The 24,188-nt window shown below is 33.5% G+C and overlaps 2 protein-coding genes and 1 long non-coding RNA gene across 3 annotated transcripts; 2 read left to right on the top strand and 1 right to left on the bottom strand.

Annotated features, from left to right (window-relative positions):
* Positions 1 to 2,733: 2,733 nt before the first annotated feature.
* On the top strand, positions 2,734 to 3,156 carry LOC105116527 (uncharacterized). The gene has a single exon (XM_011013924.1). The coding sequence runs from the start codon at positions 2,734 to 2,736 to the stop codon at positions 3,154 to 3,156; it is 423 nt and encodes a 140-aa protein (XP_011012226.1).
* Positions 3,157 to 4,845: 1,689 nt separating this feature from the next.
* On the bottom strand, positions 4,846 to 10,881 carry LOC105116523 (probable leucine-rich repeat receptor-like protein kinase At2g33170). The gene is made up of 3 exons (XM_011013920.1): positions 10,059 to 10,881; positions 6,489 to 9,477; positions 4,846 to 5,507 (listed from the first exon to the last, which is right to left on the bottom strand). Exons 2-3 carry the CDS (start codon positions 9,421 to 9,423, stop codon positions 5,122 to 5,124), a joined length of 3,321 nt encoding a protein of 1,106 aa, XP_011012222.1. The 5' UTR covers positions 9,424 to 9,477; positions 10,059 to 10,881; the 3' UTR covers positions 4,846 to 5,121.
* Positions 10,882 to 18,680: 7,799 nt separating this feature from the next.
* On the top strand, positions 18,681 to 24,137 carry LOC105116522 (uncharacterized). Its single transcript, XR_840542.1, has 2 exons — positions 18,681 to 21,040; positions 21,782 to 24,137. It is a non-coding gene; the product is annotated as an uncharacterized LOC105116522 (long non-coding RNA).
* The last annotated feature ends 51 nt before the right edge of the window (positions 24,138 to 24,188 follow it).

The raw sequence follows: 24,188 nt of genomic DNA, 5'->3' as shown, positions 1-24,188 counted from the left end.
ACACTATACTTATTCTTACACCATTAGTGTATCCTTTTCACCTTGACATAATAAATTTAACTAAACATAATGAAAGGGAAAAACATAAATAAATAAACAAGATAAGAACATAAATAAAATAAAAGTTAACTAAGTAAATAAAAGGAAATGAAAAGCATAAATAAGATGTTAATGAAAATAACACTTAAGCATTACAAAAATACAAAGAGAGAAAGCAAAAACATGATCTTGATCTGGAGACAAAGATACCTAAATGCATGACAAATGCCTTATTTTATAAGCCAAAATTAGAAAATATTGATTTGATAACTAATTGATGAGTGGGCGGTCAATCCTTGACTTAGTGACAATCTTTATCTACTCTTGTCTGTCCAAAACGTCATTGATAACGTTAGAATTAAAATCACTTGAAAACATGAAAGTTGTAGGAAATTGTATCAGCTTTCCAGAAAAAAAATAGAGGTAATGTGGACTTCTAGAACTCCAAATATGGGTTAAATACTTAACAATGTTCGAGCTGCAGGACAAATTCGGACTTTTTCGTTGTTACTATAATTTGGATTTAAAATTGTCTTTTTAAACTTGAGCTCCTATGAAAGTTGTAGGCATATATCTTACATTTTCATCCATATAAAATAGATCTAAATTTGAGATCTACAGCTCTAGATATGACCCAATTACCGAACAATATTCCGGTCTAGACAGCACCAGCATCTTTTTTTTTTTAAGTTTGACCATCTTTTTATCCTTTCAATTTCAGTTTTTAAACTCATCAATCAATCTTTTCATTTATATGATAGGCCTGTATTTAAAATGAACATTTACCACAAATTAAACATATCTTATATTATTAGATATGTTATTATAAAACATGTTTCAGTTAAGGAATTATTGATACTTCAAGTGCAAAATGATGATATAAAACCTGGATAAAAATACACTTTTAAGCACGAATCATTTAGGTTTTTTCAACATGTTTTTGTAGTTACAAGAATTCAAATGAAAATAAAATTTTTATTTATATATGTAATTAAATAAATTGAAAATTATATATATGTTAATAAATGAAAGAAAAGGATCATAAACGATAACAAAAAACAAAAAAAATCAAGAGATAGTTATAAATCAAGATATTTAATCTCTCAAAACAAGACTTTTATCCAGTTGTGTTTGCTAAATTTGTTGATTAAAATAATTTTTGTAATCCAATCAAATAATAATAGAAATATACACACACATTAAATTGACCGAATAAAATAAAAAAAAATCAGGTAAGGCTATACATATTATAAATATTATTTAAATATATATTTTTTATTTTTAAAAATAAAGTTCATCTATGTAAAAGATTAAAACAAGATTATAGATGAATCAGAAAAATCTAAATTCAAACAAGATTAAAAAAAAATCATTTTAAAGAGGCTCTATAAACAAAATAAAAGAGAGGATTGTTATTAATATAAATATAAATTGAAAAAAAATATAAAAATAGTATTAGTTTAAAAATATATATAAATAAAAGAAAAGAAAAAAAAAAGATCAGGTGTTGATGGACCTAACAAGATAGGTCAGCACCCCTGGTCCTTTTTATTAGGGCTTTAACTTTTGAATTCTTTTTGTTTTGTTCTATTTAGGGTGGACAACATGTTATTTGTTCTAATTATTTTTGAAAAATAAAGAATTAAATGATATGTTGTCTAATTTTTCAAGAATTCGACCACAATAATGCTTTAGTTTTTTCTCTCTTAACTCTGAAATCCGACAACTACTCTGTTTTTTTTCAAATTAAGAACTAGAAAATAATAAAAATAAATTTTTATATCAAAATTTAATCAAGAAAATATTAAAATGTGAATATTTATTATTTTAAAAATATAAGAACTAAATTAATTTTTTTATAAAAAACTATTTATAGTAAAATATGAGACGACGAACACTTAATTTGTGCTACAGGAAGCACCAACGTGTTTTAGTTTTTTTCTCAAATTTTTCTAAGCTATTATATACAATATTAAAGTCCCTTTACTTTTCAAGTAATTCAATTTACTCCCTTTGTCTTAAAATTTGTTTGCAATCGGATCTTTATTTCAGGATTCCCTTTTCGTATTCGAAACTGAGAGCCTCTCTCCGTGTATATATTATTTTCAAGCAAAAAAATACACGTTCTCCGAAAGAGTTCAATTTTTTTTTTCTTTTTTCCCATATATAAAATATAAAAGTAGTATCTGTACAATTTAATCACCAAATTAGACCATCAAGATTCAATCAGGTTTTTGAAAATTTGACCTGTGATTTGTTTTTTTCTGAAGTATGACATGATCAAATTATCTTTCAAACTGAAACGGATGAAATTAAACACTGCCAAAGCGCCTCAAAGTCACGATGCCTTTGAAGTAGTATGGGACACTTGTCAAAAACAACAGCGATCCTCAACAAAGAAATTAGAACTGGGATAAAGTTAATGAGTAAATGCAGCCGGGAAACAAAATTGGGATAAAATTAAATGAGTTAAAATGCAGTTGAGAATCCAGTATGATGGTGTGACGTAGACAGTATTGAATAGAGAATCCAGGACAGCCTAAGCAATTTCAATTCAGATGACCAAATAATTAATGAAAACGTTAGCAGCAACTGAAGCTGAGCCGTTACTCGTCTCGGCCTTGTGCTTAGTATAAATGGGGGAAGTCATAGGGCACGAAAAAACATATCACCCTTAATTACTGCTTTCGCAAGATGAATGCTATGCACCATTTTCTGCTTGTTCTTGCAGCCTTTTATGTCATATCCAGTCAATCATCATTTGCTGCTGCTGATGAGGATTTTCTCTGGGTTTGGTACCATATTTACATCACTAATGACTTGCCTGGTGACCCCTCGAAGACATTGATGGTTCACTGCAAGGACAAAACCAAAGACCTCGGAATCAAGTATCTGTCTCAGAAACAGGTGTTTCGCTTTAAAGCATCTATTGACTTCTTCAGAAGAAGGTTGTTTTTTTGCAATATGCAATGGAATGGAAAGCAAACTTACATCGATGCATTTTATGCAAAGAGAGACGAGAATAGATGCAGAAAACATTGCATGTGGTCGGTCAGGGAGGACGGGTTCTATTTTAGCAGAGGAGACTCCCGATGGATTCGGGAGTACCAGTGGTAAAAGATAATGGAAGTTCTCCAGTTGGATAAAGTATCTAACAAAAAGTATCAATAATAAGGAAGATGCTGCAGTAATATATATTTGCTTGCTTGACTGCTAATTTTGTTTTCTTTCCTGCGTACCCATTTTATGTGTTTTTCTTTTGCCGTCTCTTCCTGCAAATCTACAGATAAATTGAGATATTTTTTTCTGTGAAAGGGGTCGGAATTGGGAGGGCAACAGAGATTTGAGGGGCTATGGTCCCTTCAAGTTTTACCTAGAAAGCATCATAGTTATGTTATACAGCTCCTGCAAGGATTCGTTGAGGGCAAAAAATAAATGCGCCAACTTAATTTTAAGAAATATCTGTGAAAACCAAGCTTAAAATCCATGTAGAGGCCATGTTCATGTATCACCCACACAAGTAAAAACTCTACACTATTCATCACAGTGCCCGCACCTAATTAAGCTAACAAACGAAAACGAAGAATATTCTTTTAACAATTCAATAATAAAAATTATCATTTTACATTCTTCAAAAAATAAGTCATACCATGTGGATTACTTTTTTTCCCCAATTCATTCACACTACCTGCAGCAAAAAAAAAAAAAATTAGGGTTGGATTTTGTTAGTATCTCATAATAGGATTAATTGAAATGTTTTTGATTGGGAAACGGAATCAAAGACATTTAGATAAATCCGGTTTTGCTATATATAGTTTTTAAATAAATTCATATACTTCTATCAATTATCTTTATTTTTTCCATCCCAATATATATAATTTCTAAATGCTCTACTTAAAGATTGTGTTTGGTTAATCTCTTTCGACGGAAAAGACATCCATATGTTTAGTTAAAGAATAAAGAATAAAGACATAAAATAAATTTATTTCTAAAATGATTTTAGTCTGAGTTTCTATCCTTTTAAAATAGGATACACTTCTAACCTTAAAATCTCTTTTTTCTTTTAATTTAAAACCAAAATTTCTGAATGGAAAATTAAAGTTGTGGTATTAAATTTTATTTTAAAAATTAATTATATGAGAAAAATAAAACAAATTTACTCAGTTAGGTTAAAAATGATTATGAGAAGTTGAAAGTATTTAAATCATTTCATTAGTTTATACAACAAATTTAGGGAAAATATTGAAAAAAAGTTATAAAGAACCCGATTTCATATATATATATATATAAGAGGGAGATCATGGGAGTATAAAAACTAATTCTCAAATGATTTTAACTTCAGAAATGTTTTTACTAGGTTAGCTTTAAAATTAACATGCACTCAAGTCAGTTTTTTAGACTAAGTTCACGTCTTTGACTGCCTGTAAGAACGATGCTTGTATCATTTATCAGATGATTCATGAGAATTTAACTTCGAAACCCATGGCCCGAGTAAATTTCCAACCTCTTTTTCCCTTGACATCTCCACTACTTATGTTTCATTTAGACGAGTGTTTTTGTAGTTTTTTATTCAAACAGGAAATTCGATTCATCGACTCCAACTCACGTTTGGCATTACAGCACGATTACAAGGACTGCTCTACATTTTTTCAACTCTTCCAATTTTAGTTCATGCGGGAGAAACCCTTTTCGAAAGGGACATCACGATCTCACCATAGCAACCAACACCAGCAGCAAGTTATGTAAATAAATTAAAATAAAACGAGATAAGAGAAAAACAGTAGCTACAATATTGTAAGACGTTTCAGAAATAACAGGAACTGGAGCCCGATGAGTAATTTATCACATCAGAATCTGTAAAATACATGTATGGGGGGGAGCTTCTACCTGTACAGGATTGTCGCAACTGTACTAATTGCAAGACGAAATACAGAATTTGAGAGTAACGTGGATTATAAGCCATTTCATGATCTTTTCTTATCAGAAAGTGTACATGATGTATCGTTTGCTGTTGCCAATAATACGAGCAAGAATAAGCACAAAAAAAAAATCATGTGTTAATAAAATCTGGGAAACGGTCACCTATTTTCCTGAAGCATCATCTTTCAACGGAAAAACATAAGTCGACGACAGGGTAAGATTACCTTCTCTCTCATTAGACTCGATAAGCATCAACACAACTTCCCGCATTGATGGCCGATCAGAAGGCGACATACTTGTGCAGAGTAGAGCAATTTTCAAGACATATATCATGTGAGCAACAGTGCTTTGGTCTTCAAGGTCCAATCGTTCATCAAGTATCCCAGATGTCAATGAATGCTCCCGAACATATTGTCTTGACCACGTGACAAGATCACCTCCTTGATCTAGTGGCTGTACTGGAGTTTTTCCGGTTAGCAATTCCAAAAGAACAACTCCATAACTATAGATGTCACATTTTTCCGTAACCTTCATGGTGTAAGCATATTCTGCAATGCGATGGAAACCACAGATAAGTTGCAAGCACATAAATTTAGCAGGAGCCATTCCTATAACTCGCACTTCCGTTGTGGATAGGATTCCAAGTTAATTTTTAACATAAAAGATGAATGTGTCCGTGTTATGGATGTGTTTTTAGATATCATAATTTTATTAATTAAGGAAATGGAAGGATGGTGTTTACACTTTGTAAACTAATTTTTTTAAAATATATGGACTAACAAATCAAAAACCATTTATTAACACTAATTAAATAAGGGAGCTAGTCTCCCTAGAAAAAACAGAAGATAGATGGCTATCTTTTTTATTTTATACATTTTTATTTATTTTATCTTAAAGGTTAATTCAAGTTGCTAATAACAAATAATTTTTGTTTTTATTAATGTGTTATGGAAATACAACTTATTTATATAAAATATAAGAGGAAGAATTTAAAGATAAATTATAACAATTTTTTCTTAAGTACTATGTAATTAAAAAATTAATTATTATTTAAAAATAAATGAACTAAACAATTTAAAAAACAAAAGAGAGGCTATTAATTAAAATTTGAATAAATAAAAATAATGAGAAAATAGAAAGAAAATAAAAAGTCTACGCTTGGCCAGTTTGAAAGGACAAGATTGCAAAGAAATAAAGTTGAATGCCCAAAATGAAAAAAAAAAAAAAGAAGCACTATTTATATACACAATGCACTATTACTTTATCCCTAACCTAAATATCCAATGAATTCGACTATGTTACTCATTGACTATTTTAAGCATATGGCAATTAAAATCATATTACAGTGGAAATTAAAGTTTTCTTCACACTTTCATCTCACCAAACTATCTACCATGTTCAAAGTGCCCGAGTGAATTCAGCAGCAAAGAAATATAAAGAAAATAAATTATTATACGACCTTGATAAGGAATAAAATTATCACAAACAGAAGCACGATAATTTTATTGAATCTAACGAGGAAGGCTCACCTGGTGCAATATACCCATATGATCCTGCAACAGCTGACATTGATTTGGACTGTGGCATGTCAATAACTTTCGCCAAACCAAAATCACCGACATGGGCTTCAAAGTTATCATCAAGTAGAATATTATTCGACTTTATATCACGGTGAATAATTCTTGGTTTGCAGTCATGATGTAAATAAGCAAGCCCTTCAGCAGCTCCAAGAGCGACCATGAACCGAGTGGACCATTCCAAGCCACAAGAAGGCTCATGAAGCAGTTCTCCCAAGCTACCCCTAGCCATGTACTCGTAAAGAAGCAGATTCGAACCTTCATGGTAGCAAAACCCATAAAGTTTCACTATGTTTCGGTGCCTAATCTTTCCGAGAGTCAGAATCTCAGCCCGAAAACTATTCTCAATGTCACTCCCCTCCCTGTTGGATGCAAGCTTTTTCACAGCAATGATCTTCCCAGAACGCATAACTGCCTTATAGACTGTTCCACAAGCTCCCCTTCCAAGAACATAGCTATCATGAAAATTGTTGGTGGCATCAACTAGATCTTGGAAAGTTAATCCGTCCTTTAGAGGAAAGTAGATATCTGATTCTGCAGATGGATTCTCCTGATCATGTATGGAAGGAGCTGTCTCAGGGGGACGTCTCATGAAATACAGTATCACTATAATCAGAACGAGAGAAACCCCACCAACAATGGCTGCAACAATTGTGATGATCCTACCTCGAGGAGCATCCAAATTTCTTTGTACAACAGAACCAGAATATGGATCTCCACTGCAGTAGCCAAGAGGCTCACCACAAAGCCCTTTGTTTCCACGAAAGCTGCTGGTGGCCATGTTCTGAAATAGTGGTATGGAAGGCAAAGGTCCAGTGAGTTCATTGTATGAGAAGTTGCATCCCAGTAAACTTGACAGATTTTCAAATGTTTTGGGAATCTCACCGGTCAAATGATTGTTATTAAGCAGGAGGAATTCCAGTAAATTAAGATTGCCAAGCTCTGGTGGTATGCTGCCAGTAAGACTATTATAACTGAGATTCATTGCAATCTGCAAGCTTGAAAGCGAGCCCAAAGCTGGAGGAATTTGACCAGAAAATGAGTTGCCGCCCATCTGCAATTCAGTCAAATGGGAGAGATTTCCTAATGCCGGAGGTATATTCCCGGAGAATTTATTTTCTGAAAGCCTGAGAAGCTCCAGTTGATGAAGAGTTCCAAGCCCATCTGGTAAAGCATCAGAAAAGCTGTTGTGGCTGAGATCGAGTCGTTGAAGCATCTTGCAGTTAACAACTTCGGGTGGAATCTTTCCAGTGAGCAAATTTGATGATGCATTAAAAGTCACAAGTTGAGACAGATTACCTATTTCCTTCGGCAACTCCGAAGTAAAGTAATTGTTTGCAATATGAAGTCTTTGCAACCTTCGACAGTTCCCAATCTCTGGTGGAAGTGGACCAGTGAACATGTTCTGGTTCAGTTCAATAGCAGAAAGGTTCACCAATTTGCACAACTCTGAAGGAAAACCACCTGTTAACTTATTTCCAACAAGACGAAGTTGTACCAATGTTTGGCAGTTCAGGACCCCGGTCGGGATATTTCCATATAACCTGTTAGAATCCAGATTCAGCAAAATCAGGTTTGAAAGTTGACAAAGATGAGGAGGTATTCTTCCAGTCAGATAATTATCTGAAAAATCAACCACCCAGAGTCGGCTATGAAGTCCAAACCCCTGAGGAATGCCACCACTCAAGGAGTTGTCAAAAAGCTGTAATTGGAGCATTTCAGTCAAATATTGAAACCCAGAAGGAATCGGACCAGTGAGGTAATTGATTGAGAGGTCAAGCTTAGCCAAGTTCCTCAAGCTACTAAGCTCTTTTGGAATGACACCTGCAAGCTGGTTCTGGAAGAGGTACAAAAGTCGAAGACCCTTTATCTTGCTGAACTCAGTTGGGATCTCACCAGTCAAAAAATTCTCTGAGAAATCAATTTCTGTTGCCATTGAAAGGTTCCCAATATCCCTTGGAATACTTCCATTCAACCCATTCCGATAGAGGTACAGCTTCTTCAGAAACCTCAGGTTCCCAATTTCCATTGGTATTGGTCCAGTAAGAGTATTTGAATATAGAGCAACTGTCTCAAGGTTTGTACAGTTCCCTAGCTCCTTTGGTATAAACCCTGAGATCTGGTTCTCCCATAAAATCATTTCATTCAAGTTTCCAAGCATGCCAAGTTCCTTCGGCAGCTCCCCTCCTATTTTATTTTGGGCAAGACCAAGCAATTTCAAGCTCTGACATCCACTTATTTCAGAAGGAATACTGCCAGAAATTTCATTCTGCCCTGCACGGATGGTTTTCAGGTTCTTGAGATTACCTATAGAATGAGGCAACGGACCAGTCAGCTTGTTGGTATAAGCCACAAGCTCAACCAATGAAGACAATCTCCCAAGCTCCTCTGGAAGTGAACCGGATATCCTGTTGTTGCATATATTCAAACGTTCAAGAAAAGACAATCTACCCAGTTCAGCAGGAATTTCCCCACTCAACTGATTGTTATTCAAATAAAGTAATTGCAACAGTGAACAATTTCCAATAGTTTTAGGTATATCTCCGGTGATCACATTGTGAGAAAGATCAAAATATCGCAGGTTGACCAAACCACCAATACTGGGGCTCAGAGTCCCAGAAAGATTCATTGAGCTCATATTAAGGGACCGGACTACAGGCTCATAACCTGAAATGCAATTCACACCAGTCCAGCTGCATGGTGTCTGGTCAGTGGACTTCCAATTCTGAAGATGATTGAACTCGTCATGGAGGCTATTCTTTAACTCTAGGAGGCGTTGCCCCTCAGAATTCAACGCCTCTGTAGTACATATCAATATGATGGAAACGAGCAGAATTCCAGCAAGCCTCAATTCAAATACTCTCTTTGATCTGAAATGTGCTGACATTTTGATATCCCTCCGCTTTATTGAAATTTCAGTATAATATCATAATTTAAACACCTGCACATCCAGCGCTACGTTAGAAACTCTGATCGCAATTGTCAAATGAACCAAATCTATAACAAAAACAACCAAATAGTGCAACATTTTACAACTGTAAGAAGAATTGGAACTCTAAATGATTCTGGTAATTCTTTTATAATAAGAAACTGTTTTAACATGCCTTTCTCCCTGTGTAAGGAAATCAGCTGTAAATATGATTGAGAGACAGAAATTATTACAAGAAACACCGGTCATTTCTGTATTCAAGTAATTCAAGAGCTATGACACAGTGACACCCTACATATGAAATTGCATTGTTGAACATCTTAATATCGAATTTTAGTTTACAGAACTTTTTAGAACCTGGAAATTTAATCAACTAAACAGTTAAAAGAAATCCTGGCCCAGGACAAACACAGAAGCAACAGTATTCATTTAGAAGAAACAAAGAACTAAGACACCAACTCTAAATTTAGAAACCCAAGATATTAAAGAGGCCATTTCTGCTGGAATTCACATATCAGACAACCAAGGAAACCACTTTAAGCTAACAAATCAATAGAGAGGATAAGCCAACAGTTGAAAAAAGAGTGACATACCTGTTAAAGCCAGATAACCAATCATTCGTCAAAGAAGAGATTGTAAGGCAACAACTGCACCGCTTCACTGTAACTCCTTGAGACCATAAAGCTAAAGGAAACATGTAATTCATGAACCAACAGACAAAACCAAAGGCAACCCAGTTCACCTTTTAGCATAAAATGATATGGTGGGATCTTTGGATCTATAGGCCTAAGATTTTGTAACCAAAAAAGTTACTTTTCTTCCTTCTCTCACTGTCTTTCTTAATTCCTTTCCAAAACAAAAAAAAAAAAGCGAAAGGAAAAAGGAGAGATCTTTTATGGTTTTCTATTCAGATATTGAAGCAAGAACAGTGAAAATGTTAAGTCTTTTCATGAATTAAAAAGGGTCGGGCCCGAGCTACTACTTCAAGCTCTAATGGCCGACAAGGCATGCCCTCATTTAGTCTCTCTCAGACCTCTGGATATGAATGCAAAGTTTGCACCTCTCTCTCTCTCTCTCTCTCAATTAATATATGCGTGACTGTGTGTATATGTGTGCTGTGTTCTGTGTGCTGTGTTCTGTTGTTAGCTTTTCTCTCTAGGGAAGGGAGTGGAGGGTGGTGGTGGAGGTGGGTTTGGCTGGCTAGTTTCTTTCGCTTTTTTAGTGCCTTCAACTGTTGCTAAACATTTTATTTGGCAACAAAAAGCTTTCTTGTCCAAATCCAAAGGAATTTTGGACTTTTCTTGATTGTGATAGACTGTGTTGGGGTAGATTGGTTCTGGAATCTCGAAATCCCAAAGCAAGAACACAGAAATCAGCATCGGTGTTCGTAATTTTTTCTATTCTTTTCTTCCCTTGTTAACCATATGGATTTCCTGGGCCAACTTTTATATTCAGAATTTACCATGCATTTTTGGACTGATGTAATTTAGCAAAAACAAATAGAATTATGCAATCTTGTGCGGGAATTAAACTGGAAATGATGATACTGGAAACAAATTCACTCACTGTCACTGAGCTAAAGCCATGGATTTTTGGCCTCCATTGTCAACTAAATTAATGGAAGTAAACTAACAAATTAATTGTGATTAAGAAAAATGTGCCAGTGGCTATGAAAAAGGAGATTGCGACATTTTTGTATCTGTTTCCCGAATTGATCTGGATTATAACTAGCTCGGTAGAGAAGCTCATCCATCTGACAATTTATCTCCTCTATGCTACTGGTGTTTTTTCTTTCTTTCTTTCTCTCTAGAAATTCACTTTTTTAAAGAGAAGATTATGCTTTTGTTTCTAAAAATTCACCAACTTATGAAGATAAGACATATGTGCTGGCAATTTCGCATGGTGCTGTTTGCGCAAACAAAAATATTCGTTTACACGTCCATTTTCAGCAAGAAAAGGGAATTGAGTTAAAACTTAATCTTATTTTGAAAAAACAAATTGGAGACCAAAAACTTACATAAGATTGGAAGAAAAACAATGCCATGACACCACTTGGGGAAATAGGAATTAGAATCAGCAATTTATTGTTTTTTTTTATAAAAAAAAACTGAAAGTTAGTGAGGACATGCATGTTAGGGCTTCCTTGGAACTGGTTTGGTGCGGGAAGAAGAATATCCTTTGACCAAGACTTCAAAAATGACAGCAGCCGAGGTGACGAAGGTAATTTTGCTGTCTCGAGCACCGGGACATTTGAATGCCACGTCAAGCACTTTGCGTGGGAGTGAAAAAGAGCTTTTAATCCTGCCAGCAAGACTGTAGCTGTTGTTCGGTAAATACTCCAGTGTGAAAACTAAGATTATGCTAGTACGTTGATTGGATCAAGGAAGAGCACGTCATGATGATGGGACTTGTAGGGCCCTCTGGGATTATACAAATGGCCCACCAAACTCTCTAGGCAAGGACCCACAAGATGGGTGAGACAGCTCCCCTGGGTTTCCAACCATCATGCCCGACGTCCATATCAGACGGCCCGTATTCGCGGGTTAGTAGTCTGACAACTAATCATGCAATCTAGAAAGGTCGAGTGAGTGGGTCCTGAAATTAACTTAAAAAAGTTGAATTGCAGCACATGTAAGGGATTTGCTTGTTGACTCAATGGATTCTTCATTTTGGGGTTGGCTCATCTCCACAAGCCAAGAAAATAAATAAATATATATATATATATAGATAATTAAGTTTTTTTTCAATAAACAAAAGTTCAAGTTTTCTTTTAGAATTATAAAAAATTTATATAATTATTAACTTTAAAATTCATAAAATTATTTATATAATTATTAATTTTAAAATTCATAAAATTAGTTAAAATATCCTCAACTTAACTCAAATATTTATATTAAAAAAATTATTTATCACATTAGATTTACTGCCTTTTGTGTGTTAAAAGGATAATTAATATTTTTAAAATATATATATATATTAAAATATTTTTAAATAAAAAATACTTTAAAAAATGCTTTTTATACCGCAATAATATAAAGACACTAAATATTTTATTTGTATGAAATGGCCTAAGCAGAATTATTGCGACCTTGTGACATTTTAAAAGCAAGTTTATAGAGTATGAGACTGAAATGATGTTTCCGAATCCTATTGTATGAAAATAAAATGAAAACGATGTCATTTGGTAGCCGACCTTGACTTTGATGGATGCTTAGTCAGTATTGTTTATCTTGTCTTTTTCTATAGTTCTGTGGTTATCTCGGCTTTCTCGAAGCAAGCTTTTTTATATTTCATGAATAGGTACCATGTCCTTTATAATTAAGAATTTTAATTTCTTGTGCGCGACGTTATATCCCACTGATGGGAAGGGCTTATCTTTTTTTTTATATATTTCAAGCTTTACCGTGTATGTTTATCATCCCACAATGTTTTACTTATTTACTGAGCTTACAGGATATTCAGTGAGCCGTAGGGATTAGTTGTAATATGCGTAAACTAACCCGAACACCCCATGTAAATAAAAAAAAAATTTAATTTCTTTCAACAAGATATTCTTGAGTTTGGATGTGACCATGGAGAAAATTCCTTTCCTCGACCATTTTAAAAATATATTTTTATATTGATTTGATGTATTTAAAGGAATAATTCTTTAAATATTAGTTTTCTGGTTTAAATTTAAGAAATTAAAAGAGGTGGGTAAACTTTAAAATTATTATTTAAAAATAAAAAAAATTATAATATATCAACCATATGATATTTTCGACCCATTTGGTCTAGTTTCAAGGATCTAAGTATAATTAATGCAAAACAAATCTATCATCACATGTATTTTATAGATTTTTTCTTAAATCAGTTTGCATGCATTAAGTTGAGTTTTTATTTTAGATTTTTTCTTAAATTAGTTTGCATGCATTAAGTTGAGTTTTTATTTTTGTATCAGATTTTAAGTATATTATCATCGTTTAATTAGATTGGGTTGATTATTCTATAAACAAATATTTGTTTTTAACTTTTTTTAAAATAACTCTTAAAATAAACTTGTTTCTCAATGAAAATAATGAAAATAAAGATTAGTTAAAACTATAGATGTTTAAAAAAATTAATCAACTGATTATAATTAAGAATTTTAATTTCTTGTGCGCGATGTTATATTCCGGCTATCAGAAGGGCTTGTCCTTTTGTTTTATTTGTATTCGAGCCTTATTGTATATCTTTATCATTCCTGCTATGTTTTACTTGTTTATTGGGTTTAGCTATTTTTACTTGTTTATTGGATTTATAGGATACTCAATGAGTTATAGGGATTAATTGTAATATGCGTAAACTGATCCAGACACCTCACATAAATAATAATAAAAAAATTAATTTCTTTCAACAAGATATTTTTGGGTTTGGATGTGACCATGGAGAAAATTCCTTTCCTCGACCATTTTAAAAATATATTTTTATATTGATTTGATGTATTTAAAGGAATAATTCTTTAAATATTAGTTTTCTGGTTTAAATTTAAGAAATTAAAAGAGGTGGGTAAACTTTAAAATTATTATTTAAAAATAAAAAAAATTATAATATATCAACCATATGATATTTTCGACCCATTTGGTCTAGTTTCAAGGATCCAAGTATAATTAATGCAAAACAAATCTATCATCACATGTATTTTATAGATTTTTTCTTAAATCAGTTTGCATGCATTAAGTTGAGTTTTTATTTTAGATTTTTTCTTAAATTAGTTTGCATGCATTAAGTTGAGTTTTTATTTTAGATTTTTTCTTAAATTAGTTTGCATGCATTAAGTTGAGTTTTTATTTTAGATTTTTTCTTAAATTAGTTTGCATGCATTAAGTTGAGTTTTTATTTTTGTATCAGATTTTAAGTATATTATCATCGTTTAATTAGATTGGGTTGATTATTCTATAAACAAATATTTGTTTTTAACTTTTTTTAAAATAACTCTTAAAATAAACTTGTTTCTCAATGAAAATAATGAAAATAAAGATTAGTTAAAACTATAGATGTTTAAAAAAATTAATCAACTGATTAAATAAAAAAACAAAATAAATCAATTAAAAAAAACACCTAGTTCGATTCAATTTCATTTTTAAAAAGAATTAATTGAACAAGACCAAACTGAACCGATTTAAACAAACTATAAAAAAAATTATCCCCAGCTCTAAATCACCTTTTCATTTTCCACCCCCCTATCCATTCTCAACCTTCCTTTCCCCTTCCCTTTCCTTTCTTCTGAGTTGCCCTGCTCTTTTCTCCTTTCCCTTTCAAGTCTCCAAGTGGAAGATTTTGATTGTAAATTGCTTTTTTCCATCTTCTCGAATTTTCAAGTGATTGTTGTAATTAATAGCTTAAATTGATATTTAATGTTAATTTTTTAAATTTAATTCAGTGATGAAGATTAGCTAGTCTAAATACCACAAGCCAATTTTTCTGATTTTTAAGTTAAAAAAACTGGTTCAGTCCAACCAATATTAACAAGAAATATTATTTGTTGATTTAATTAAATTTTTGAATTAAAATGGAACTGTGAAAACAATTCATTTTCCCTCTACCTAATTATCTAAATGGCATTGTTAAGGAGCGTTTAGTGTTCTTATGAATGTTTTACTAACAAAACAATTAAATTACATAGGATTAATTTAATTATTCATATATATATATATATATATATAATGAACATGATTACTATATTTTCTTAACAAGTTTTTTTTTCATGTTTGAGTTTTTTTTTCAATTCTATTTATTAGTATGAAGTTTTTTATTGAATTTTATCATTCAATATTAAATTGATAACTAATTAATTTTTATAATTTTTATCATAAAACAAAATAAAAAATTAATTTGACCTAAGAAAATTCATGATACGAGTCACGAGTTTGACAGAAAAACTAGAATTTTTTTTTTTTTTAAAAATACTTGATTAACAAGATCACATTAGGATAACTTCTATGTAATTTTATTTAAAAGTCAAGCTATGAAAATAGTAAAAAAAAAGTTGAACCAAGAATCTTCAAACCTTAGCTGATGTATTGAATTGAAAAGTTTTTTATGGCATAAATATTATTATCTTTTACATTCAAAGCTATTTCAATAAAAACCATAACAAGAGAGCGAGATATAACCTGTTCAATAGGTAATGCACAATACTCTTCAACCAAAATTCTATTATATGCGATTTAGTTCTTAAAAAAGAAATTCTATATTACATCTTCTGGTTAAGTTTTTTGTATTTAGATTACAAATCATTAATGGTCTTTATGTCCCTAATGTGGGCCATGGTCCTATTTAATTTAATGGGCACATATATTTTATTAGACAGTCCAAGCCTTGATCCATCTCAAAAGTCGAATATAATATTTATCACGAGATGGGGCCCGGTCTAGTTTACCCAAAAGCTTCCTTCTGGGCTTCATGTACATTAATCAATGCTAAAAAAAATAAAAATAAAAAGTATCGCAGCATTTTTTTATTAAGAAAAGAATTCGTACCTTACCGAGATAAAAAAAAAAAAAAGTAGAAAGAAAGAATTCTTAAAAAAAAAAAAAAAAAAAAAAGAGTAGAAAGAAAGAATTCTTGTATCTCATGAATTCAATGACAGTGTTGCTTAAAGAGCAATCATTTCCTTCTTATCTTTTAATCACGGAGATTAACTCACCCCTTTTTATTTTTTTATTTTTTTTTTCATTTTCATTTCACATGTGCTGAATTCAATTTTATATTACTACTTAGATGGTTTTATAAGCATAGTTATTAAACTTATTTTAAAATTAACTTGATATGAGATTTAAATTAAGGATAGGATAAATGAATTAATTCCAGCTGATTTTTTTAAAAAATATAAAATGAAATTATTTTTTAAAATATCAATTCAAATTTGGACTAAATTAATTGGAATTAAGTTGTGAAATTAATTAGATCCAATATTAACTTTTTTTCATACCTAACTAGCTTAGGTTAAGAGGCAGGTCACCTAGCTTATGGGTGATCTACCGTATCATACTTGATTTAATAACGACATTGATAGTTACAGGTAGGGCAGTGTATTTTTTGAGGATTCTTTGCACGCGAGATTAAATTTACATTTCCTTACAAATCAATTCAGTAGTTTGGCAAAAAGTCATGATGTTTGTACCCATCTTTTTTTAATATATTAAAATAATATATTTTTATTTTTAAAAAATTAATTCTGATATTAACACACTGAATGATATCAAAAAAATTAATTTGAAGTAAAAAATAAAAAAATATTTTTATAATAAAAAAAATCTAAAATATCAAAAACTTTAATTTGAAATAAAAAAATTAATTTTTTTAAATATTTTTAAAAGTATCTCCTTGATCATCGAATGGGGTGCGGTGCATAGAACAGTCGCTTAACTTGACACATGTTTTTGGCTCTGCATTTTGGGTGTCTGTGAGATCTGCCGATCTGGTTTGACTCCACCGTCAACACGCTAAACTTCAGCTACTCCTGTCTTCACATTCTGGTCGGCGTCAGTATCAAATAATAATGCAGGCTGCTCTCCTTCCCGTGAACCTTGATCCATGGAGAGGGACAGAGACCATGCAACCATATCTTTTGATGCTATAGAAAACTCTTATCTTGCATGGTGAGTCTGTATAGCTTTTAGCCAGGGTGGCTACTGACCAGGTTGGTCAGGTTGAGTCCAGTCGAGTCAATTAATGACTACAATGTACAGGCGTGCATATATTCCAACCAAATCCAATGGGATAAAAAAATATTGTAGTTGGACCCGTTCGATTAATGCAATTTCTCAAGCTTAATTAGTCGTTTTTTTTTTAATTAATCTTATTGTAAAAGGTATCCACCGCCCACCCTCAATTTAAAATAATCCCTAAAATCTTATTGTAAGAGAAGCCTGATTTTTTTATGTTCAATTTTTTATTGTTGGAGTCTCCAATTACCTTTGTTTGAATTTATGACTTGTTTGTTTTTGTATTTTAAAAATTTTTTATTGTTGGAGTCTCCAATTACCTTATCAAATTTATTTGAATTTATGACTTGTTTGTTTTTGTATTTTAAAAAGTTTTTTAAATTTAAAATTTTTTATTTAAAATTACTATTTTTTATATTTTTAAATTATTTGATGTGTTGATGTTAAAAATTATTTTTTAAAAAATAAAAAAAATTATTTTAATGTATTTATGAGAAAAAACAACTTTAAAAATTAATGATTATTACCCTTCCAAGCACTCTTTCAGCGTATTCATGACATTCATTTTGTCATATACTCACCAATATTTGATTATTTCATTCCATTAATTTACAATTTATTCGATTTGTAATTTCATGATTTGGTCCACAACATGATGTCCTCTACATGTGCGTGACTTGATGCTTGTTCACATTGAGAACTGTTCGTATGAACATGAACCAAGAGGCAGCATGCATACTTAAGCTTTACACTTTACTTATTTTATTATAAATCATCCAAAAAAACTCCTTTAAATTATGCATTTCGATTCTTGAAGAGTCAATCTAAACCTTGTTCTCCCCCGCACGCTAAGATTCAGCACTACAAAACAATATTTTTTTTCTTTTTTAAATTTACATGAGAGAACAATTTAATTTTATTTAACTTTACCAATAAACAGAAGACGGTTTAGAAGCTCTAAATCAGCTTAAAAGTCATTTAGACAATGATTTAAGACTCTCATTTAATAAAAAAAAAAATAAGAACAAATAAGATATATTTATCGATAATATTTTATAAATGAGGGTTACTCCCACTTAACAAAAGATCTCAAGTACAAAAGGAATATTGTTCAAGATCCTTCTTGTCATACATACATAAAAAATAATTAAAAAATATTTTTAAATTATTTTAAAAGATATCTTTGTCAAAAACCTCTATTAAGCACTAAGAAAATATAACATATGTCTTTTTATGTTCTCTTTTTTTTTTCCTTTCAGATTTTATATAAAAACTAATGTCAAATTGGCCTTTAATTTTGTAAATAGCATTCCATCAAGCATTTTATGCAAACTAGAATGAGTTTTTTTCACATTGAGCTCGTCTTTATATTATTACGTCCGTACACAGCGTCACTCACTCACTCAACTCACGCACTCAAAGTGCACAAAGACAACATGATCCAAACATATTCCATAATCACCACCAAAACACATATGATTTCTATATTAATTCTCAAATTCAGACATGTTTATCTAAATTTTATTCATCAACATCACACACCGTGATGGCTCTTGCTAAAATTCCTTTTTTAAAAAATCCAAATGCTCTTAAAAGTAGAAAATACACGGGCGTGTGAGGGTGTTGTAGGCAACCTAGCTAGCATGTCTCCTCGCACCGTGAGGGGCAAACTCCACGCAGGGATGAACGTGAATTGGTAGGGAGGGCAACTCACGATTAGGCCTAACTTACTTGCGAAGCCCATGCTGCATTTAATAAAGACACCTTTTTATCCAAGCACATGTGATTGCCTAAATGCTATGCAATCCAGCAAATAAATATATTGGGAGACACGACCTTGATACAATCTCAGGCACGAATACAAGACAAAATATTATTAGGTATGGAGCATGACACGATTGTTAGGTAAGATATGGACTTGTTTCATTTATTCTCGTCCTATTCTAGCTTGCTTGCCCGCCCGCCCGCCCAATTCTTCCCCTTTCTCTCACCCTTTATCTTTCCTTGTAATTTGTGCTTCTGTTCCGACTGTGAAGACTCGTCACTAGTTGTCATCCCCCAACTTTGCCCTAAATTCAAGTGCTGCCAAATCGATAACAACGTCATTATATGCTCTGATTGTCAAGGATTTCGCCCCAAATGGGACCTTCCCTTGATTATGATTTATGACGCTGAATGTCAAAGCCTGGTGAAATTTCTTTCCAATCTAATAAGTTCTAACCAAATCGTAGCTTCGGTGTTGAATGAACCCTAGTCCTGAATCTTAGTGTTTGTTGTTTTTGCTTTTACTTTCCTTTCCGTTTGACAAGTTAAGATCAACACAACGCATATTGTATTCAAAGTTGGATGTGGCTCGCCTTCTAAGGTTTGAAAGTGGCGAGGACGGGACCGAGTTAGGCAGGTTAGCCGGCTATTATCCTGGCCTTAAAACAAGACTAAACACCAACTGTCCAATGTCCACTGCTGACCAACTGTCCAATGTCCGCATAAACAAAGTCTTTAGCAAGAAATATATCAGCATTGCCTTCGATCTTAACTTGTCAAGAAAATGCTGAAGAGAGATATCTATTTATCAGTCTGCCTTTTGATCTCGACTCTGACCAGCAGTTGCAAGGACTAAACATGGTGTTTGGGACCAAGAAATACTCCTTCCTTGTAAACGAATGCAAGGGTTCATTTTCAAGGCAAATACCCATGGGAATCGACACTAAAGAATGGGCAGTAGTGGTACAACACTAGAGATGGATAGCTAGCGAACCAACCCAGCAAGGGTTCCATGCTAACTTTTTGGAAAGTCATGCTCAAAGCCCTGCATAAATGAATAACAAACACAACAAAGGGCAGGCCAACAAGGTGCATATTCAAACCAAATTATCCAATATTTGCTCCGTGATAGCTGTCTTCAATCATATCAAAAAACTTCCAACTTTTAACAGCACACTCCTGCTCCCACATTGAGAAAAAGGTTGAGCACTTCGTACTAACATCGTTGTCACTTGTCACAGGCAAACCCTATCTAAAAAGGACCCGACTTTTCATCTGTCCTTGTTGGTAGGCAAGGAGTGTGAGTCACCTCACAAATTGGGCAAGAACATGTTGTGCACTGCATTTACAGTAGGAAGCTTTATGAATAGAAAAAGATTGGTTTAATCACTTCCGTGTAAAAGAGAAGGGGGCTATGAGGCCTATGAGCCTGCCTGTTCTGTAAGACCCAAAACCTCTTTCTTCCTTTTCTTCAGTTTATTCCTAGATTATACAGTACTGGTATAACGAACCTTGGACTTGAAGTACTTGCTCCACTAAAAGATCCTATTGACTTACCTGCGACACCATAACTTCCACTGTGAATTTGTCATGGGAATTGGTATATGGGAGCAGACGGCTAACAAGAATATCTTGTACAATATTCACCATCCATCTCACGAGTAGAAATTTGGAGACAAGTTTATCTCACTAACCGACTCAATCCAACCTCTCCATCCCAAAATTTGTGGCGGACTAAACTGCTAGGGTTCGACAACGAAATTAAATTCGGGAAGGGGAAGGAAAACATAGTCGTTAATGCTCTCTCTAGAATACCCAGGAATGAGCTCAATGCACTAGGTTTATTCATAGTTTTCACTTGCTTTCAGACATCAAGTCATGGGAAAGGTATGCCAAGGCGGAGTCTATTATCCAGGACTGCTTGCTACACATCCTCATTATAAGTGAGTTAGGTTCATTTTATCAGAAGGCGCAAACTGGTGGTGGATAATAATCTTGTGCTGTAAAACATGTTAATAGCCATCTATCATGATATTGCTTTAAGGGGTCACTCAGGTTCTACAGTCACGGCTAAAAAAGATTGGTAATGTATTTTATTGGAAGAAACAACAAAAACAGGTGAGGCAATTTGTCAGGGAGTGCTTTTAGTGTCATAGGTACATGTTTGAGAATGTGGCTCGTCCAAGGTTACTACAACCTTTGTTTATTCTAGAGGCATCTTCTACGCATGTTTGTCAAAATTTGCAGTTAAAGAAGTCGTATTTGTAATGGTGCATAAATTTAGTACATGTGTACATTTTATGGCGCTTTCAGATCCCTGCCAGTTTAATAGCTAAAATTTTTATGGACTCGATCGGTCTATAAACTTCATGGTCCCCCTGCCATCGTAGTTGGTGATCGAGACTGAGTTTTTCAAGTTTTGGAAGGAATTGTTTACTTTCTAAGGGGTCGACCTATACTACACCACTATCAATTGGGCAAACCGAGATAGTCAACAAATATGTGAAGAACTATTTCAGATGCATGACAAGAGATATCCATTCACAATAGTGTAACCAGGGACGGAACAAAACATAAAATTAAGGGGGTCAAAATAAAAATACATGACAAGAAATTTGTGCGGTGTCTTATAAAAATACTTAAAATAAATTTAAAGAAGGCTGGAAAAATATTTTCCTTGCAGGGGCCCAGCCTCCCCTGTCCCCGCCCAATGGTGATATAGAGTTGGTACAAACTTCCCTAAAGACCAAACTCCCCCCAAAACCCCCCCCCCCCCCAGAAACAATAGACAATTGCCTCAATAAAAGGGAACAAATGCTACAGATAATCAGGCAGAACTTGGTCAAAGCACATAATAGAATGAGGCAATTAGCAAACAGAAAGAGAAGTGAAAGTTTTTGAAGTAGAAGACTTGGTCTATAGCCCTCCAAGCAAAAGTCAGTACCACAGCACAACCAACACAAGTTAGCAGCTGAGTATGATGGTCCATATACAATTATCGAGAAGATTAGAGAAGTTTCTTACTAGTTAAATCTTCCTTCCTCATCGACAATCCACCCTGTCTTCCATGTCTCCCAATTGAAGAGGAACCTGGGAAACAAAATGTTGCACACTAAATTGCCCGATTGGCCCCTTAGGCAATCTTGGATCGAAGACCAGTCAGAGGGGGTCAACAGGCTGCAACTCAAATCTTAGTCCATTGGCAAGGGTTGTATCTCCCTCTGAGGCAACATGGGAATTCATGGATGAAGTGAAACTCAGATTTCTATCATTCAACCTCGAGGCAAAGGTGTTTCTGAAAGGGAGAGAATTGTTGCAGGTGAATTTGGCTAATGAGGATTGCCAACGAGAAGAAAACAAGCCGAAGGGAATATTTGAAAAGAAATGACCGTTGCTAAGTGAATAGTTAATCGCAACGCACCGTATCAGCCCAATCCTTCCTTCTATTTATGCGCACTGTTTCAATAACAAGTGTAAATTACCTGTACTGAGAAGAATGCTAAATTAACATTCAATTATTCTGATTAATTGCTTTATATATGCTATCAGTTGTAACAAAATGAATATCGACAAAAACAAAAAAAATAAGAACAAGAATTAATCCAGTTATGGGTTCTTCTCCTCCTTCCTCTCCCTACCTCTCTCCAACTTCTCTGGCATCTTCTTCCTTTCTCTCTTAACTTAGCTAACCAAACACGAGCACAATCACTCCACTAGATATTCAACCCAGATAGGATATTTCTTAATTGTGTTTTCTCCAAGAGAGAGAAATTTTACATGTGCTTCAACAGATTCTAGTAAGTAATTGTGTTGTCGAAATCTGCTCTTCCTTTTTTCTATTTCGATTGGAGTTGAGGGCAAAAGTTCCTTGATTTCTTTACATCTGTGGTTTTCTGCAGCCGCTAGCTAGTGTCCATCATCAATCATTGTGTTAACCTATTAGCACCAATTATTCAGTCCTTTCTCATGTTCACCGGCAAAAATCAGCGCATTCATACAGTACCCCCCATGTGGCATGATCAATCCAACTACATGCCAAAAGTTCAGTCCCCTGTTAAAATATAGGAGAGGTCTCTCCCTTATCACCAGAGGAACATCATGACAAATTCACGAGTTAAGGAAAATTAGTGACCTAGTCATGTTCATTAATTAAACAATGACACTTAACTGACACCTTGGAAACTAGAGTTTAAGAAACGTATTCAAAATCCAAGATTTTTTCAGCGACAATGCCGTAACTACGATAAAAGTCGCAACAACCTGATCCATGTGATGTGAATATGCCGATTATTGAATTATTGCTCGAATCATTGCAAGGATGATCTTTCTAACATTCCAAATTGCTCTCATCTCATACTGTAATGACAGATTTGATTGAACAATTCAATCAAATCTGTCATTCCTTAGCAAAGATCAGCCCAGATCACCTTTGTGCTTGCAGTTCAAAAGATAGAGCTCGCATGCAATCTTAATCAGAATAGCAACTTTCACATCCTGAAGTTTCTTATATCCTGCTGTTAAAACCCTTAAATGGTGGCCAACACTCGCATAGAATCACAGCCGCCCAACATTCCCAGCCTTGGAAAGGTCGTCTCCACAACATCACATGAACTCTGAGTCTCATATCAACCAGCTCATTTCGGGTGTCATAGTCATCCAAACAAAGCGCTCTCCCTGTCAGCAGAGTCATTTATTTACCAACAAAACCTCCAAAGCAATAGCTTCTTGGCAGCACCTGCATTCGGCTTACTACTTGTAGAACGCTTTCCATAACCTAGAAATCCGTAAGTAAAACCCCAGAAGAAAGCAAGAACAAGAGCTCAGCTAGGGATCCATCATTGTTTCTTCTCCTATAATCTGCCGTCTGAAACCATGATAGATTCAGGGACCTGCAACCACACGACAAGCACGTTCTGTAGAGCTACATCGTATTCACCTCCAACCAGTTCACTTGAACTATATGTTTGCATAAAAGTCGCCATTCAAATTGAGGAAACAATAAACAATATCTGACCAAGAAGTTCACTGAGAAAAAGAACCACGAAGAAAAAAACTACAAAATCAGTCATGTCGACTACAATAACACGGAAAACTTCACTGCAATACCCATGTCTGTATTTAGGAAACTCAAGGAGGATTCTCTCTAATCAACCAATTTGAATTGTGTTACAGCTCATAAAATTGCCACTAACCATAAGAAATTAGTTAGTTCAAAGCAAGCACAACCTAACCAAAAAACTTGCTCTGGCACACTGCACTAACCCTAAGTCT

This window comes from Populus euphratica, unplaced genomic scaffold (assembly GCF_000495115.2).
Source record: "Populus euphratica unplaced genomic scaffold, PopEup_1.0 scaffold984.1, whole genome shotgun sequence".
NCBI lineage: Eukaryota > Viridiplantae > Streptophyta > Magnoliopsida > Malpighiales > Salicaceae > Populus > Populus euphratica.
This window is presented reverse-complemented; position numbering and strand designations above follow the sequence as displayed.

Coding starts and splice junctions, on each gene's coding strand:
- LOC105116527 (XM_011013924.1), top strand. CDS start 2,734: ATGAATGCTATGCACCATTTTCTGCTTGTTCTTGCAGCCTTTTATGTC.
- LOC105116523 (XM_011013920.1), bottom strand. CDS start 9,423: ATGTCAGCACATTTCAGATCAAAGAGAGTATTTGAATTGAGGCTTGCT. Junction 5,508..6,488: donor ATATGGGTATATTGCACCAG/GTGAGCCTTCCT, acceptor ATCGCATTGCAG/AATATGCTTACACCATGAAG.